This window comes from Vigna unguiculata, chromosome 6 (assembly GCF_037176805.1).
Source record: "Vigna unguiculata cultivar grain cowpea cultivar isolate G323 ecotype 2 chromosome 6, ASM3717680v1, whole genome shotgun sequence".
Classification (NCBI taxonomy): Eukaryota; Viridiplantae; Streptophyta; class Magnoliopsida; order Fabales; family Fabaceae; genus Vigna; species Vigna unguiculata.
The window spans coordinates 35,580,999-35,596,839 of NC_140797.1; the positions used below are offsets into that span (position 1 = coordinate 35,580,999).

Consider the following 15,841-nt stretch of genomic DNA (forward strand, 5'->3'; position numbering starts at 1 on the left):
ACCAGTGACCTTGTAAAGCTTGTAATAATTGTTGGATATGTATGTTTCATTGAGAATGTCCCAGTTGTGTGTTTTTCATGATGAAAGTGGGGTCTAGAGAAACAAGGATTTCCATGTGGGCCACATGATATCATCTAAGTTTTGTAGCTTTGTACTCATGTGGGTCCAGATAATTTTCTCTTTACTTAAAGTTGATCTACAAATATCCCTTGTTTATTGAAGCATGTCCACCTTATGAAGGATATTTATGCTTTGCATTCTTTTTCTGTGTCATGGCCATTGTATTTTGAGGCTTATTCAAGACTATGATTGCAGTGTTTGACTTTCATTCTGGTGGAATTGGTAATAGCAGTGAATAATTCTAGGTTTAAAAACGGTAACTTTGCTTAGGGTAGAGATAGAGAGTGTATAGGCTTTTTGACAATTATTGCTCTATGTGCAAGTTATTCCCAGTAAACATTTACTTCTCATGAAATTAAAGTAGAACACAAGTGGGATAATATGTTTTCTGATGAACACAGTTGCATATATATCCTTAGTTGAAAAATGAGTAAATAGAATCACTACACTTTTCTCAAAAAGTTCTGATATACATCAGTTTTAGTCTTTTCTTTTTATATATATCAATCATAAAAGTTCATCTATATGACAAAGACTGTTAGTTATTTCTTTTTCATAAAAACATTTCCTTCAATAATCTTGGCCATTATGCATGAGATGTGAGATTAATTTTGAGTTCTAAGTGGATCCAAGCTATTTCCACTCAATGAGTTTTGAATTTTACCTACTTCTGTCAGTCTAACTAAGTGTTCATACTATTCTGTGAGTTTATAGAAGTTCAAATTCTTATAGAACATTATAAGTTCTAAGGGCTAATTTGGGGAATGCAGAAACAAATTTTCACATAATCATACTGTTTTTGAAAAGGAGCATAATCCTGCAATATATAAAATGAGATTAGAGTAGCAATATGTTATTGAAAATCTAAGTATGAGTCTAAGTCTCACATTATGTAAAAGTAAAAAAATTGAGTACATATAAAGATGAAAATCCATAAACTCATTGTCTTAAGATTTTAAGTTAAAAATGGTGTCAATTCCTTATGTGTGGATTGAATTCATGTTTCATCGGTGTTGTATTAAGTGATACCAAAACACCAAATTAAAATCTAATTTTTGTAGGGTATGCTTAAAAGTACATTATCAAAAGATATGTATATATTTGTTCATTCTTAAGACATATCAGATCAGAGTAGTTAGGTTAGGTGGACACTAATTTCATCTGTTGGACTAAACTACAGAATACAAGCATACAATTATCCAATAATTGTTTTGGACTTTATTAGAATAATGCAAAGCTTCTTGTTTCAGCTCCAACTTATTTTGGCCAATTTTCATCATGAAGTTTTCATTCTGGTTTGGCTTCAAGTTTATAAGACCTGTGTGTGTGTGTATGGATTGAAGGAAACTGAGATTCATTCTGACTTTGACCACATGGTTGACTGAAGAATAGCAGGTAAAAAGGGTCTGAAACAAAACAAAAAAAGTAAAAAGAGGGTCCGAACAAGAAAGGAAGTAGAGTCCATTATATATAGGCACTTTAAAAGAGGTTTTATTAAATTGGTTCTCTCTAATGGCCTTTAAGGAAAGCACAATAAAGCTTTTCCTTTCTTTTTGGTTCCAAGACTGAGAGAAAGCTGCCGACAATGTGATCACTATAAGGTTGTGGCATATGATGCAACCACTTTCATTTTCCTAGCAAGTGCCTTGCTTATTTTTGTTTTAAAGTGGATATGAAGCATAACTATTTTATCACAATGTTGTTATTGATTGCACTGTCTAACAGCTTAACAATGAAAAAAAAAATAATAATCTCCAAAGATCTTCAATGGTGATTCTCTTGGTTAGGGGTTATGTTGTGACACTTCAACATCTAAGTTTTAAAGTAATTGGTCTTTATTAGAGCATTTATGACCAAATGTAAGAGTTTAATTCATAAGAATATAACATCTTACTTAAACTTTTAGATAAACCAACCACAGGTTCCATCCTAAAAGCAAGTTGAGCATAAAATGAAGTTGCATTTGGTGTCTGTGAGTGTGTATATAAACACACTGCAATAATGAAATATAAAGTAAGCTCATGATTTATATAATAAGGAATAGAAAAATGTCTCATCATCAACACTTGTGTCCCCATCTTAAGAGCCTTTATTCACACCACTAATCAATAAAGGGAAGCTTGCTCTTATTTGTCGATCAATCTTATTAGTTACATTTCCCTTGTAATAAAGAAAGCTCCACTATCATACTTAGAATACACCTAGTGAATCTAATTAACTAGTTGCTTGTGGAGAAATTTGCATAGTCTAAAATCGGATATTTGTTTAAAATTACGAAAATGGACAAGTGAGGAAATAATTATTGATCGTGGATTAAATTGTGTGAACTTTAATGACTTCAAAAATAGAATTGTGAGGACTCTCCAGAACTTCTCAGTGAATTTATGTAAAATTGAAGTCATTAGGAGTCATTTACAATTTTAATTTTTTTGAAATTAATATTAACACTAAAATCGTTAATCATTACGACTCCTAACAACTTTACTTTCTCAGGAATTTGTGAATAAGTCGTGTGGAGTATTCACGATTTTGCTTTTGAAGTCTTCAGAAATTCACAGGACTCAATTCATAACTAGTAATTATTTTCTGACTCGTCCACTTTCGTAATTTCTGAACAAATTTGAGTCACATGTAAAAGAAAAACCAAAAATCTAGTAGAAAGTTAGTAAAATATTTATCATAATTACTCTCTCTTTCCATGCTTTTATTTTCATTTGTTTTCAGGCTTCACATTATTGTTATTATTGGGGAAACAGAGAGTTCACATGATTTTATGTCAATAATTGTTGTGCATGGTCTATTGTGACCTGACCCCATTCCTGTTTTGAAGGGTCCTCAAATTGACAACATATAGAGGGAAGTGAATATTCCGAGAACACTCTTTCGAAAATGTGGAGTCAGTAAAACAAACATTTAGAGTAATATGTGTGTTTTCACAATTGTCTTACAATGAAATTGAATCTTCTTACTACTGATGATTGATTGTACTCTTAGTTGGATTTTTTTTTTTTTGACAGAAAATGGTGAGAAACTGCACGAGTTTGAGTAATTTAAATGCACTTCTAAGAGTAACAGTTGTGATGAATATGATGGCACTTAGCGACATGTAGACCCACAAGAGCAAAAAATTCTTCTGATTTAGTAGATGGTGATAATTTATATATGGTATCAATACCATAGAGTTGTCCTTGTTAAGTTATAGCTGTCCATTTAAGTGAATATATGTAATTAATGAACTGTACTATGTCACATTTGGACTCGTAATTCATGAAATGGTCGTTAAATGATCGTCAAATGATGTCATATAACATTTTTCCGAATGAGTTTGATGTCACAATTTTCTTAACATGCGATTTGTATTTTAAGTATATAATTATTTATTTACCTGTAATTGTATCAATTCTTCCATTTTATCCTTTAAAACTATATATATTCTTTTTCTACCATGGTGGTAATAGCAATGGCATCCTAAGTACAAAAATTCGTTCAGTTGTGAGAGCTTATAGCATGTACTCTGTAATGCGTGAATCTCGAACCATGGGGTTCTTAGACTTGTGTTGGAAATTTTTTATTACAATAACACATAGGAAGATTAACTATCTGTAAGGTATAACTTACACAAATGAAAAACTAACTTTCAATATGTAAAAAAAAAATCTTAAAACTTAAGATATGTGTATATTGTATATCTTATATATCCTTCAACTTTTTCATTTCTGATCGATGTAACACTTTTAATTCATACTTGAATTTTTAACAAATGAATATTTTTTTTTAAACCTTAGTTTCGACCGATATCATTTTAACTTAAATACGAAAGTCTTTAAGTCCTTACAATGACATGGATTGGGGTTCAAGTTCTATATGTTTAGGACTATCTTACCAAACCATTCAATGAATATCATACAAGTATCACTACAAGAAAAATGTTAAATAATAATCAATTTTAGTGACTAAAAATTTTTAGCCACTATATGACCGATTTAAATATTAATTTACAAAATAAAAAAAAAAATATTGGATACTTAAATAGTCACTATTATGAATAAAAAATATTGGATATCAATTAATTAGAGACTAATTTAGAAAATAATTGCTTTGGTAGCCAAAACATCGGTACCAATATTTAGTGACTAATTTATAAATTAAATTCTTTGACACTCAAAACCATGCTAGCAAAGTTCAGAGACCAATTATAATTTTTTATTCATAATAATAACTATTTCAATAAATAATAAATTTTTATTTTGTAAACTGGTGTTTAAATTGGTTATTGGAGTAACTAACAACCTTCGATCACCTAAAATTAATAATTAACAAGACATACTTACAATAGTTACACTTATACTATTATAAATTAAAAACATGACATAATATAGCTAAAATAGCTACAAAAGTAATTAAGAAAAATAACACATAATTTAGTTTATCTTCAAAACATAATGAGAAGATAACTCTATATTCTTCTGAAATTTATAAAATTAAAAATATTCTAAAATAACCTTTCATCATTGTTACTTTTACTTTTTGGATTTAGGTGAATGCTATTTTTGTGCCTTTGTGAAATATTTAGTTCAACTTTGCTAAACGTTACTCCAAAATATTAAGTTAAAGAATAAAAACATTATAAAAAGAAGTATCATGTTTTATAATTTATAGCACAAAGTCCCTAAATACCAACCATAGTCGAAAAAAAAAAAGGAACTCACCGACAAATTATTAATATATTGTGAACATAATCTCTAATTTTCTCTATCTATATATATGATATGATGTATGAATATTAACAAGAGAAGATTCTGTGTAGATATTTTAGGTACATAATAAAGTGAGGAAGCATGAAAGAGACTTCTGCCTTATTCTCAAGTGTTAATAATGTAATCATGGCCTCTATATTCACATTATCTAACAAAATTGGATTTCCTTCTCTTATTTCCTTTATTTTTTGTGCTTTTCTTTTCAAAACTTATTTTAATTTCTTAAGAAATAAACTTATTTTGTCGTTAATTAAGTTCTAATTGTTTAATGAGCTTAAGCTATAATTTTACAACATTGCTAAATTATATTTTCCTTATTGAAACAAGAAAATCTTAAATCATATTTCTTTTCATTTTTCCTGTTAAGATATCTTCTTCTTCTTCTTTTTTTTATTATCTAAGATGTTATTTTCAATGTGCCTAACTTTTAAATTGTATTGTATGATGAGACTTTTTAATAGATAAAGAAAAATCAATAATGATTTTCAGAATCTCACTGTTTTTTTTTTCTTTTTCTGATTGTTTCCGGAATATGAATCTGGAAACTTTTAATACATCCCAGAAAATATTTTTTTGAAAGCTGTGAAGAATTTAGAAGATTATTTTTACCATTAGCTTATTACAAAAGGTTTACCATGAACATATGAGAATACTTTTTCTTTTGGGCTTCATCTGTCTTTTTGGGCCTATTGTTAGCCCAATTATTTTGACAGGCCTTCTTTTGTTCTTGGCAATTACTTCCTGCACTCCTTCAAACTTCTTTCCTCCCCATCAAAATGCTTCTGGGAAATGATTTTCGTAGAAGGAGAGAATATTTTGCTTTCCCCCAAAAAAAGTAATTTGGAATTATTTATTGTAATGCGAACAAATAAATTCCGGAAATATGATGGTACACGATATGGTGTTCTTTCTTTTGAAGGTTGATAAAAGATGATTGGAAAAAGGAGAGAATTTGATTGAAAAAAAATAATGTTATAATTATTTATAAGGAGGTACCACCGTCTCCATTCCAACTTCAATAGGATTCTGGGCCAAAATTTGATTGAAAAAAAAAATAATGTTATAATTATTTATAAAAATAATAAAATTATTTCATGATGGAAGTAGTTGTATTTCTTTTTCTTTTTAGATAAAATGTTGGAGTATACATTTTAATTCTTTTCTCCTTTAACAATGTGTAATAGATAGTTATAGATTTCATTTAAATGACTTTATTTTTTTTTCAATATTGGTTTGACAGTAATTATTATTTTTAATTAAAGACTACACTGCTACTTGCTATAAAACCCGACAATGATTAATTATTAATTACCCAAGTACCAGGATCTTTTTCTGTACGCAATCTCCACGTGTCCAAACAAGAGCCAGTGCTGATAAAAATCCCGTCTTGTTCCTCAAAATATCAACAGTGGTGTCACAGTAAGAACAACTGAAGAACCAACCAAGAAGAGAAGAAGAGAAGAAGAGAAGAAGAGAAGAAGAAGAAGAAGAAAAGAAGAGAAGAAGGAAGCCACGATGAGTGGCAGAGCCATTATTTCCTGTTTTTCTCATCCTTCAACTTCGTGCAACATTTCATTATCGCGCCGGACCCAGTTCGCACATGCACCTCCGCCGTCACCGCTCCTGCTCTCGCGGCGGAGCCACCTCGTCGTTGCCGGCGGAAGGGGCGGCGGGAAGGTATGGGCCAATGTGAAGTCGGAGAAGAACGTGTCGGAGTCCCCCAAGTACGAGGATGTTGTCGTTCAGAAGGGGCGCGGTTTGGATAACATGGAGGAGGAAGGAAAGTGGTGGCAGGTGTTCCCCAAGAGATGGGTCATTGTGGTTCTCTGCTTCTCTGCTTTTCTTCTTTGTAACATGGATAGGGTATGTACCTCTGCTCTTTCTTTGTTTTTTCAACTGCATTGTTCCTTTCTCATTGCATGCGATTTTGTTCATGGAGAAGAAGCTGTAGGACATTTTTATTCTGAATTTAAGTTAAGCCAATTCGACAACAAAGCTCGGTGTACTTGGTGTATAAGCAGGTCCTTAAGCATGCCAGTAGCAGTGTTTGGAGATCTTACATTGGCTAGTTATGTAATCAAAATAGTGTGTGTGAGTGAGGGACAACTCTTCTAACTTCATGAGTTGGATGTTGAAGATTGGATTAGTTTCAAACATAATTTACGTTTTGAGGATTGAATTAGCTCCAAACTTAAATTTCAAGATGACACGAGAGTCTATCTCAGGGGTTACTGTTTATAGAGACTTTGGTGTTATAGCATGTTTAAGCCTCCCACATTGAGTAGTATGAAATGCTATATAGAGTCAGCACTAAAATGGAAATTTTTTTCATCTAAAATGCAAATTCATTGGAAAGATTGTTGAATCTTGCTGAAATTTATATTGTGTTTCAAATTTTAGGCCAGTAAGGTGACTCGTTCTTTTACGTTTGGTGGCACTATAAATTTTAGTAGTTCACACTTACTGTTATTGGAATTAGTTGAGATGCGTACAAATTTGGAGTATTAATTTGTGTCACTACTTATAATTAAGATAAATGGCATTAAGGGCAATTTAGTCTAGATATTCATCTATTAAATATTTTTCTTAATCCTTGTGCAATACCCTTAAACATGAAAAGAAATGGGAAGGAGGGAGTAGCTGATGGGTTCCTCTAGTGCTTGCGTGGTTATCAAGTGGATTGAATCAGATTGAAATAATTTTTTAAGGTGGTATCCAAAAGTCATAATTTTGCGTGGTTTATCTTAGTTGTTGTTACGGTCACCAAGCTACCTATGCTCGAGATGTCCAGTTATGAGCTAGCTTATTTTTTTCTTACTTCTTTTTGGGTTTGAATTAGTACCAAACTCAAATCTAAGAAGGGGGTTCAATTTAAGGATTTGTTAGTACAGGCAAAGTCTCTTTTGGAGATTTATACAGCTTGAAGGGGTTAATATTCCACTGCACACCTTGGATTATGCCAAAAGAAAAATACTGAATTTAATTAGAAGCTAAATTTCATTTACTGGTAGTATACATTTTTAGTGTGAACATGAAAGAAATTTTAGAAGTTATCTGAAAGTGTTATACTGTTCATACGTAGGTTTTGTAGTTTTCGGAGTTACAAAATAATTTGTTGAATTGGTACCAGGTTAAGGGAAACAGCTTTGGATTATAGGTATTATGAATGTTAACCTTCAAATTTAAGAATCTCGGGTAGGTTTTAGTTTGTAGACATTATACAACACATCATGTATTGAATTATGTATAAATATTTTCTTCATTTAGGTTTTCTTTGTAAATATGTCATAACAGGGTTCACTGGATTAAATCCCTCTGATTTAGTACTTCTGTGGAGTCTTCAGTGGGCTTGACTCTAAGAAACTTTCATTCATTTGTTATTTGCAGGTAAATATGAGCATTGCTATACTTCCTATGTCTGCAGAGTACAAGTGGAACCCCAGCACTGTCGGTTTGATACAGTCTTCTTTCTTTTGGGGATACCTCCTTACTCAGGTAAATGTGATTTTTGTTTTGAAAAAGCTAATTGATAAGTAACATTTTCCAGTTTGTATGGCTTAGAATTTTAGGCCACCCATCTGAAGCATAGGGTAGATCTTTTGTTGCAGATTGCTGGTGGAATATGGGCAGATACAGTGGGAGGAAAGCAGGTATTGGGATTTGGGGTGATTTGGTGGTCTGTTGCGACAGCCCTCACTCCTATAGCTGCCAAACTTGGATTGCCTTTCCTACTAGTTGCTCGTGCATTCATGGGGATCGGTGAGGTATGTTAAAAATTAAAATGTTCCAAATAGTACTGCATTCTACTAGGAGAAAGCTTAATGTTGCTACAATGTTGGTAAAAGAAAAAATCTAGTAAATTAAAACAATGGAACATTCTTTTCTTGTAATGCATATTGTGACTTATTTTTGGCAATGATTTTATTTATCCAGTTGATGATGATAGTTCTGTTCCATATGAATCTCACTTGTTTTGGCCTTTTTCTCTTTGTAGGGTGTTGCTATGCCAGCCATGAATAATATTCTGTCAAAATGGGTTCCTGTGTCAGAGAGAAGCAGATCACTTGCACTGGTCTACAGTGGCATGTATCTTGGATCAGTCACTGGACTGGCCTTTTCTCCCATTCTAATTCATCAGTTTGGATGGCCATCAGTATTTTACTCCTTTGGTTCTCTGGGGACAGTATGGTTTTCCGTTTGGCTTAGTAAGGTGTGATTTGAATTTGTACAATTATTTCCTTTGTGGAGTTGCTTACATATTGAACTTAGAAATACTTGTTCAAGTATTTTCTTGATAGAAGTGCTTTTTTTTTTCGTCTTGAAGTTGATTCTTTACAATGAATTTTCTGACAACATATATTTTGTTTCTGAAAAGATTACATGTATTGGTAGAGTTTTCTCTTTGTTTGAGTGCTCATTTTTTCTGTGATTGTGGGAGCTGTAGGCACATAGTTCACCTCTTGAAGATCCTGAACTACGGCCTGAAGAAAAGAAGCTCATTACTACCAACTGTTTGTCCAAGGAACCTGTGAAAACAATACCTTGGAGATTAATTTTGTCAAAACCTCCAGTCTGGGCTCTAATAGCGTCCCATTTTTGCCACAACTGGGGAACTTTCATTCTTCTTACATGGATGCCAACATACTATAACCAAGTAGGTTGATCTATCTTTTTGTGGGTATGTTGCTCAATGATATGATGCAGACACAGCTAGATCCATGTTCATTTTTTCCTTTTAGTTCCTACAAGGTTGTGTATGAATTTAGGTAGATGATAAGGTTGTCAGTACCTATTTAAGTTTTAATTTTGTGATTGTACTTTTGTTCTGCCTGGAAGTTAATATCTTCCCCTCCCCTTACCCCACTAGATGATGATAATATCTTAATATCATGACTTACAAATTATTTTGATCTGTAATCTTTTTGATATTTGGAAAACAATTGACACTGTTTAAAGTGGGCTAAAGCTATTTTCATATATCTAGGTCTTGAAGTTCAATCTTACAGAATCTGGGCTATTTTGTGTTCTACCGTGGTTTGTAATGGCACTTTCTGCGAATGTTGGTGGTTGGATTGCAGACACTCTAGTGAGCAAGGGTGTATCAGTTACAAGGGTTCGCAAGGTATCTCCCTGTTATTTGTTTATTTTGTCTTATTATAGCTTCTCGGAAAATAGTTTTTTGGATAAATTCCTGACCAACTTCCTTTGTATAAACTATAAAGGGGTAAGGGAACTATTGCCTATCCTTTAATTAAAGTAAAAATTTAAACAAATGTCTCAAATTTGTCAGAGTTTGTTTTATATATTGAGTTCATGCTGGATAATTTTTGTTTCTTAATTGTAATGATTTTAATTTGAGAAAAAACATTAAGTTGTATGGGAACCAAAGTTTTTGGGATACAATTTTTACATGTGGCATTATGACCTACTTTTTAAGAGGTGCGTAAAGCTGCAAATTTTTTGTTACTACATTTAGAGAGAGATCCTCTTTGCCTTCTCTATCCTTAAGTATCTAACAGCTTTTTGGCTATTTCTACTAAAAATTTTCAACTCCTTTACCTAACATGATTCCATTGTTGTAAAGTTCTGAGCTTCACTGTGTAGTTATACATCTTTGCAGATAATGCAAACAATTGGATTTCTTGGACCAGCTTTCTTCTTAACTCAATTGAGCCACGTTAATTCTCCTGTGATGGCCGTTTTGTGTATGACGTGTAGTCAGGTTTGTTTATTGTTTTGTATTTAACTCTGATGTAATCCTAATATAAAATCTGTTTATATTCTTGTCTTATATCTTTCTAGAGAAAGTTACTTAATATTTGCATGAATTTTCTTAAACGAGTTCACATAAATATTATATGGCTATTTTTGTTCGTTCTGCACAATCTGAAAATTTGGCTGGCTAATGTAAATTTTCTAGTCAATAGTGTCTTGAAACTTCTAGAACAGTATAACTACAATTCTCATTCTGCCATTCTTCGTAAAGTTGGAAACTGTTGTTTCATTCATGCATTTAGTTCATTTACACCTTATTCTTCATCTTGTCTATTCTTCAATTTCCCTTTCATAACTTGTTTCAAATTCTTCCTGAATAGGGTACTGATGCTTTCTCTCAGTCCGGATTGTATTCAAATCATCAAGATATTGCCCCTCGATATTCTGTAAGTGGATTCATTCTACATGTGTTCTTCTGCAATTTGGAACTCTACATTTAAGAAATATTCTTATGGCCATCTATAGTCATCTCACAGTTAATTGGTTAAATAGTTGTCATTTGGCACGGAAAAGGAAAAAATCATATTTATTTCCTCTTTTTATCCTTAGGGGATATTGCTTGGTCTATCTAATACTGCTGGAGTATTGGCTGGTGTCTTTGGAACAGCAGCAACAGGTTACATTCTGCAGCATGGTAAGTATTTCTTTTTCATATTTCCTTGGTGACTGAATGTCCGAGATTAGTATCTTGAAAGATTGCGCTATTAGGTGAAAGATCGTGATGATTTTATTACTCTTGATACTGAAGATTGAGCATATGTTTATGGTGCACAATCTGTGAAGAGTTTCAGTGAGCCTTTTGTTATTGGTATAATTTTTTATGTTTTCATTTTGATGGTGAGCATGGAATCAAATCAATAAAGTAAAGAAAAACAAAATAAAATCATGCCTGTGGTTTTAAGCACATCTTGGCCTTGACATTTAGCACATTACGCAATGTTGAAGCTTTGTAAGCAATAGCATGAGTTAAACTGAGGTTCATCCCTATGAGAAAATTCATTTCCTTGTTCTTTAAATTATACGGAGATCAGTGGTCATGTAATTAAAGTTCTAAACTACTGTTGATTTTACAGAATATTTATCCTCTTGTTAGTTTTGTAGCATAATTTGTTGTGCTTAATACTTCAATGAAATCTGATATGTGACAAGAGTATAACACTGTTAGTTATCATTTGAATATTTTCAGGTTCCTGGGATGATGTTTTCAAGGTTTCAGTTGGGTTGTATTTGGTTGGAACTGTGGTGTTTAATCTTTTTTCAACTGGTGAAAAGATCTTGGAATAACACACTCTTATTAATCACTGGTACTTGTCTTGCCACATGTATACATAGTTCTCCAGTCCTTTCCCACAGAAGAAGCACTCCGAGAAGAATAGGAAGTTTAATTAAGAAGCAACTCATTTATCTTTGGCTTTTGTGCCTCACAGAAGGGTAAATTTATAAACAGAGGAGCATTGAACATAGATCAGAGATATGAGAATGTGTCCTTGAAAGATGAATTGGCATAATTTAGACCCTGATGTTTTATCCAGGGAAAAGGTTTAGATTCTACTCTCATAGTTTTTCCCATGTTTGGTGGGAAGATCATTGTAGTTGCTTAATTTAAAGTCATACTTGTAAATATAATTTCCACACCGACACATCAATTTTGTATCAATTCATCAAGAAAAGTGATTATGTGATATCATTCCTCAAGCTCCTGTTGCATTCCAATTTCTTATCTGTCAGTTTTGCTTGCATCTTTTGGTCAAAAAAGTTGGTAATGTAATGTCAGTGTTGCAGATTACATGCCATTATGAACCCGTGAATGCTTCGCTTTCTTTTTTTATGGGCATCAACTCGTCTTTTTTATCTTTTCTTATGTGGGTTTAAGGTTTTGAGAAGTTTCACTTTCTCTCAATTTTTGGGGGTGCGACTTAAATACATGTTTGATAAAAAAAATTTAATCTGAATTGATTTTGAGATGAAATTTGTCGTTGGGTCCTACGTCTTACACGAGTTTATATATGATTATCTAAAACATTTATTAAAAAAAGATATCACTACTATATTTGCACAATAAACTATTACATCATACTCGATGATTGATAAATTTGGTTTGGGTATCTAACATGCACATTAAAATGATTTTAACGGACAATTTCCCAAGCTCATGTTCGAAAGAAGCAGAACAATGTTTCTAGTGATTAACCAAATTTACAAGCAAATATTTCAATAGTAAAATAAAAAGTTACATTCATGCAACTTCCGACGACGACGATAATAATAATAATAATAATAATAATAATAACCTTCAAACAAATTCATATATATTTCCAATAATTATATATTTTGTGTATTCATTTTACTGATCAACAACATAAGAATATGTAAACCCATTTTCCAACGACTGCAAAGGTAAACCAACCAACCAACCAGACCAAACAACAAACATTTTCACTTTTCACCGTACAAAATAAAAAACACAAATAAATTGACAGGTGTGACAACGAAATGATCATATTGCCCTTTACACTGTGCATGACCAAAATACCCCTTTTCTATGCTGACGTGGCAGTATGTGGTTGAAGTTGACGTGGCTGCAAGAACACACGAAGTCCATTCTTCATGAAGAGAGTTAGTGACATCTTCTGCTGCACCCGGTGACCGGGAACCGGCGACAGGCGGTAACGCAGAAGCACAGCTGAAGCCACAGATTTCATCTGCAGGTAAGCCAAGTCCTTGCCCAAGCAGGTTCTCGGTCCAGCGTTAAACGCAACGAACTTGTAACCGTCTTTTGGCGGTTCGAACCGGTCTCCCTTAGCCGATAAAAACCGCTCCGGTTTAAACTCCATGCAGTCCTCTCCCCACACACTCTTCATTCTCCCCATCGCGTAAATCGAATACGTCACCGTCGAACCAGCCGGAACTGCCGTGCCATCCGGCAACACGTCGTCCGCCACCGCGTGCTTGAAATCCTCCGGCACCGACGGATACAAACGCAGCGTTTCGGCCAGCGCCGCTTTCAAGTAAACCAGCCTCTCCGCTTCCTCGAAATCCACCGCCTCCTCCGTCCACCTCCGCCGGTCGCCGCCTCGCGTGGAAGTGAGCACCGCCGCAAGTTCAGCGAGGATCTTGTCCTCCACGGCGGGGTGGTTCATGACGAGCCAGAAGAACCAGCTTAGCGCCACTGATGACGTGTCCCTGCCAGCTAGGACGAAGTTGAGCGCGATCTGACGCAGCGTGGCTGCGCTCAGCGGCTTTCCCGCGGCGTCGCGCTTCTTCATGAACCTCGACAGCAAGTCATCGGACGGCGATTTCTCGCGAGCCGAAACGGCGTCGTTCATGTAAGTTTCAACGATCTTCAAACTCTGCTCCAGTTTCTTCTCTTTACCGATGCCAAGAAGCTTCTCGAATCTCCATATTATTCCCGGGTACAAAAGCCTAATATAAAAAAAAATTAAAAAATATAGAAAATAAAATATGTAAAAAACGACTTTCACATTATTTAAAAATTATCATAAATAATAATTTAATTGATAATTTATAGTTATTGTGATGCCGCACGAAAATTCTGAAAGTTTTTAAATTAATAATTAGAAGAAACAATTATTACGTGAGCATACAAAAAAAGTAAGGGTGTATATGTATACCTTTGCAAGGTGATTTCTGTGGCAGTGTCAAAGGCAACAGTGAAGGGGTTTTCACGGAGATCCGGTGAGAGAGTTTCAGGGTCTTTTCCAAAGGTGAGTCCACAAATGTTATCAAAGGTTAAACGTAGAAGAAGGTCTTGCAAATCCACTGATACGTTTTCCTTAGCAGCTTTGTCCAGAATACACCATAGCCTGTTTTTTATGGTCCGGTTCACCCACCGAGCCATGGCTTGTCTTAGGGTTCGGGTGGTGAACTCGAGCGCGGCGGTTTTCCGCTGCATGAGCCACGTTTCACCGTCGCTGTTGAAGATTCCCTGCCCTAGGAGGTCGTGGAACGCCGCCTGCCAGTGCGGCCCTTTAGGGTAGTTGTCGAACCGGGTTCGGAGAATATGTTCGATGTTTCTAGGACAGCTTGTGACGGTAAAGAATCCCTGCTTGCGAGCGAAGAAAGGGAGAGTGAGAGTGCATGTTTGATAAGTGGTGGAACCTCCTGTTTGGCGTAGGTTTGAAGCGATCCAGTCGTGAACCCTATTCCGGTTCGCCACTAATTCTGGAACGCTGCCAATCATGGGCCACACTTTTGGACCCGTTAGGGTTCGAGCCAAGAAATAAAACCAGAGAAAGTATGTGGATAAAAGAATAGCAGCTAGGGTTAAGAGGATAGGGAGTGTATCCATTTGCACCATGGTACGTTGTTTTGGTATAATTTGTGAGAAATGGGGTTTGAAGTTTGAAGTTTGAAGTGAATGAAGGGGGTTTTTATATATGTTTATACGATGATATAATGGGAAAGGTTTAGGAGAGGTGGTTCGGAATATTATGCAGTAAGAGTCGGTGTTAGGTTGATGTAGAAACTGTGTTTGCGTGGTGACGCACAAGCAAATGAAAAACATCCACGCATATGCGTAGCTTCTCCTGCGAGCGAAGGGTTTTGGAGTGGATTATAAAAAGTTTATTGGTTTGGCTATTCTAATCTATTAAGTATTAGTTATATCCACTCTTATGCGTAATTGTTTATGGTTTTCACTCTTTTTGGAGAAAATTATCTCTTTAATGGCTAGATAGGAACATCTGAGATTAATGGGTCATACCTTTTTACTTCAAGCCATTTTTTAATCCGATGGTGACATTAATTACATAATGAAGAGTTTTAGTGATGTTTGCTACATGGACAACTATAATTACATGGATAATCCATACTTTGTTTCTCATCATTTACTTATTTAGTAATTTAGTATGGATTATTAATTAATATATAGATCATTATTTTCTTTTTAAATTAATGGTCCACACTAAACCACATAAAAAATAAAGATTGAGAGTAAAAAAAGAATGAAAGAATAATTTTCTTTAATTATATATATGTTGCTATTTATAAAGTTAAAATAAAGAAATGACTAAAAATATTTATTGAAACAAATACAGAAATGCGATCGATACAACTAAAATCATTATATATAAAGGATTTCTTGAAACTCGGTATTTGTAATTATTGGTAATGCTTTTTGAACTATTCAAACATATTATGCTTACTGAAATTAAGTACACCAATACAAA

General features: G+C 33.9%; 2 protein-coding genes across 2 annotated transcripts; one reads left to right on the plus strand and one right to left on the minus strand.

Annotated features, from left to right (window-relative positions):
- Window positions 1–6,297: 6,297 nt before the first annotated feature.
- Window positions 6,298–12,347, plus strand: LOC114187050 (sodium-dependent phosphate transport protein 1, chloroplastic). Its single transcript, XM_028075169.2, has 10 exons — window positions 6,298–6,740; window positions 8,265–8,372; window positions 8,486–8,641; window positions 8,872–9,087; window positions 9,322–9,531; window positions 9,862–9,999; window positions 10,498–10,599; window positions 10,973–11,038; window positions 11,202–11,286; window positions 11,839–12,347. The coding sequence occupies exons 1-10, from the start codon at window positions 6,393–6,395 to the stop codon at window positions 11,934–11,936; spliced, it is 1,527 nt and encodes a 508-aa protein (XP_027930970.1). The 5' UTR covers window positions 6,298–6,392; the 3' UTR covers window positions 11,937–12,347.
- A 615-nt stretch (window positions 12,348–12,962) lies between these two features.
- Window positions 12,963–15,191, minus strand: LOC114186806 (cytochrome P450 86A1-like). The gene is made up of 2 exons (XM_028074830.2): window positions 14,285–15,191; window positions 12,963–14,075 (listed from the first exon to the last, which is right to left on the minus strand). Exons 1-2 carry the CDS (start codon window positions 15,175–15,177, stop codon window positions 13,193–13,195), a joined length of 1,776 nt encoding a protein of 591 aa, XP_027930631.2. The 5' UTR covers window positions 15,178–15,191; the 3' UTR covers window positions 12,963–13,192.
- Between the last annotated feature and the right edge of the window lie 650 nt (window positions 15,192–15,841).

Excerpts from the sequence above, each read along its gene's own strand:
- LOC114187050 (XM_028075169.2), top strand. The coding sequence starts at position 6,393 with ATGAGTGGCAGAGCCATTATTTCCTGTTTTTCTCATCCTTCAACTTCG. Across the intron at positions 6,741-8,264 it reads TTCTTTGTAACATGGATAGG|GTAAATATGAGCATTGCTAT; the intron begins GTATGTACCTCT and ends TGTTATTTGCAG. Across the intron at positions 11,039-11,201 it reads ATATTGCCCCTCGATATTCT|GGGATATTGCTTGGTCTATC; the intron begins GTAAGTGGATTC and ends TTTTATCCTTAG.
- LOC114186806 (XM_028074830.2), bottom strand. The coding sequence starts at position 15,177 with ATGTTTTTCATTTGCTTGTGCGTCACCACGCAAACACAGTTTCTACAT. Across the intron at positions 14,076-14,284 it reads ACAGAAATCACCTTGCAAAG|GCTTTTGTACCCGGGAATAA; the intron begins GTATACATATAC and ends TTTTTATATTAG.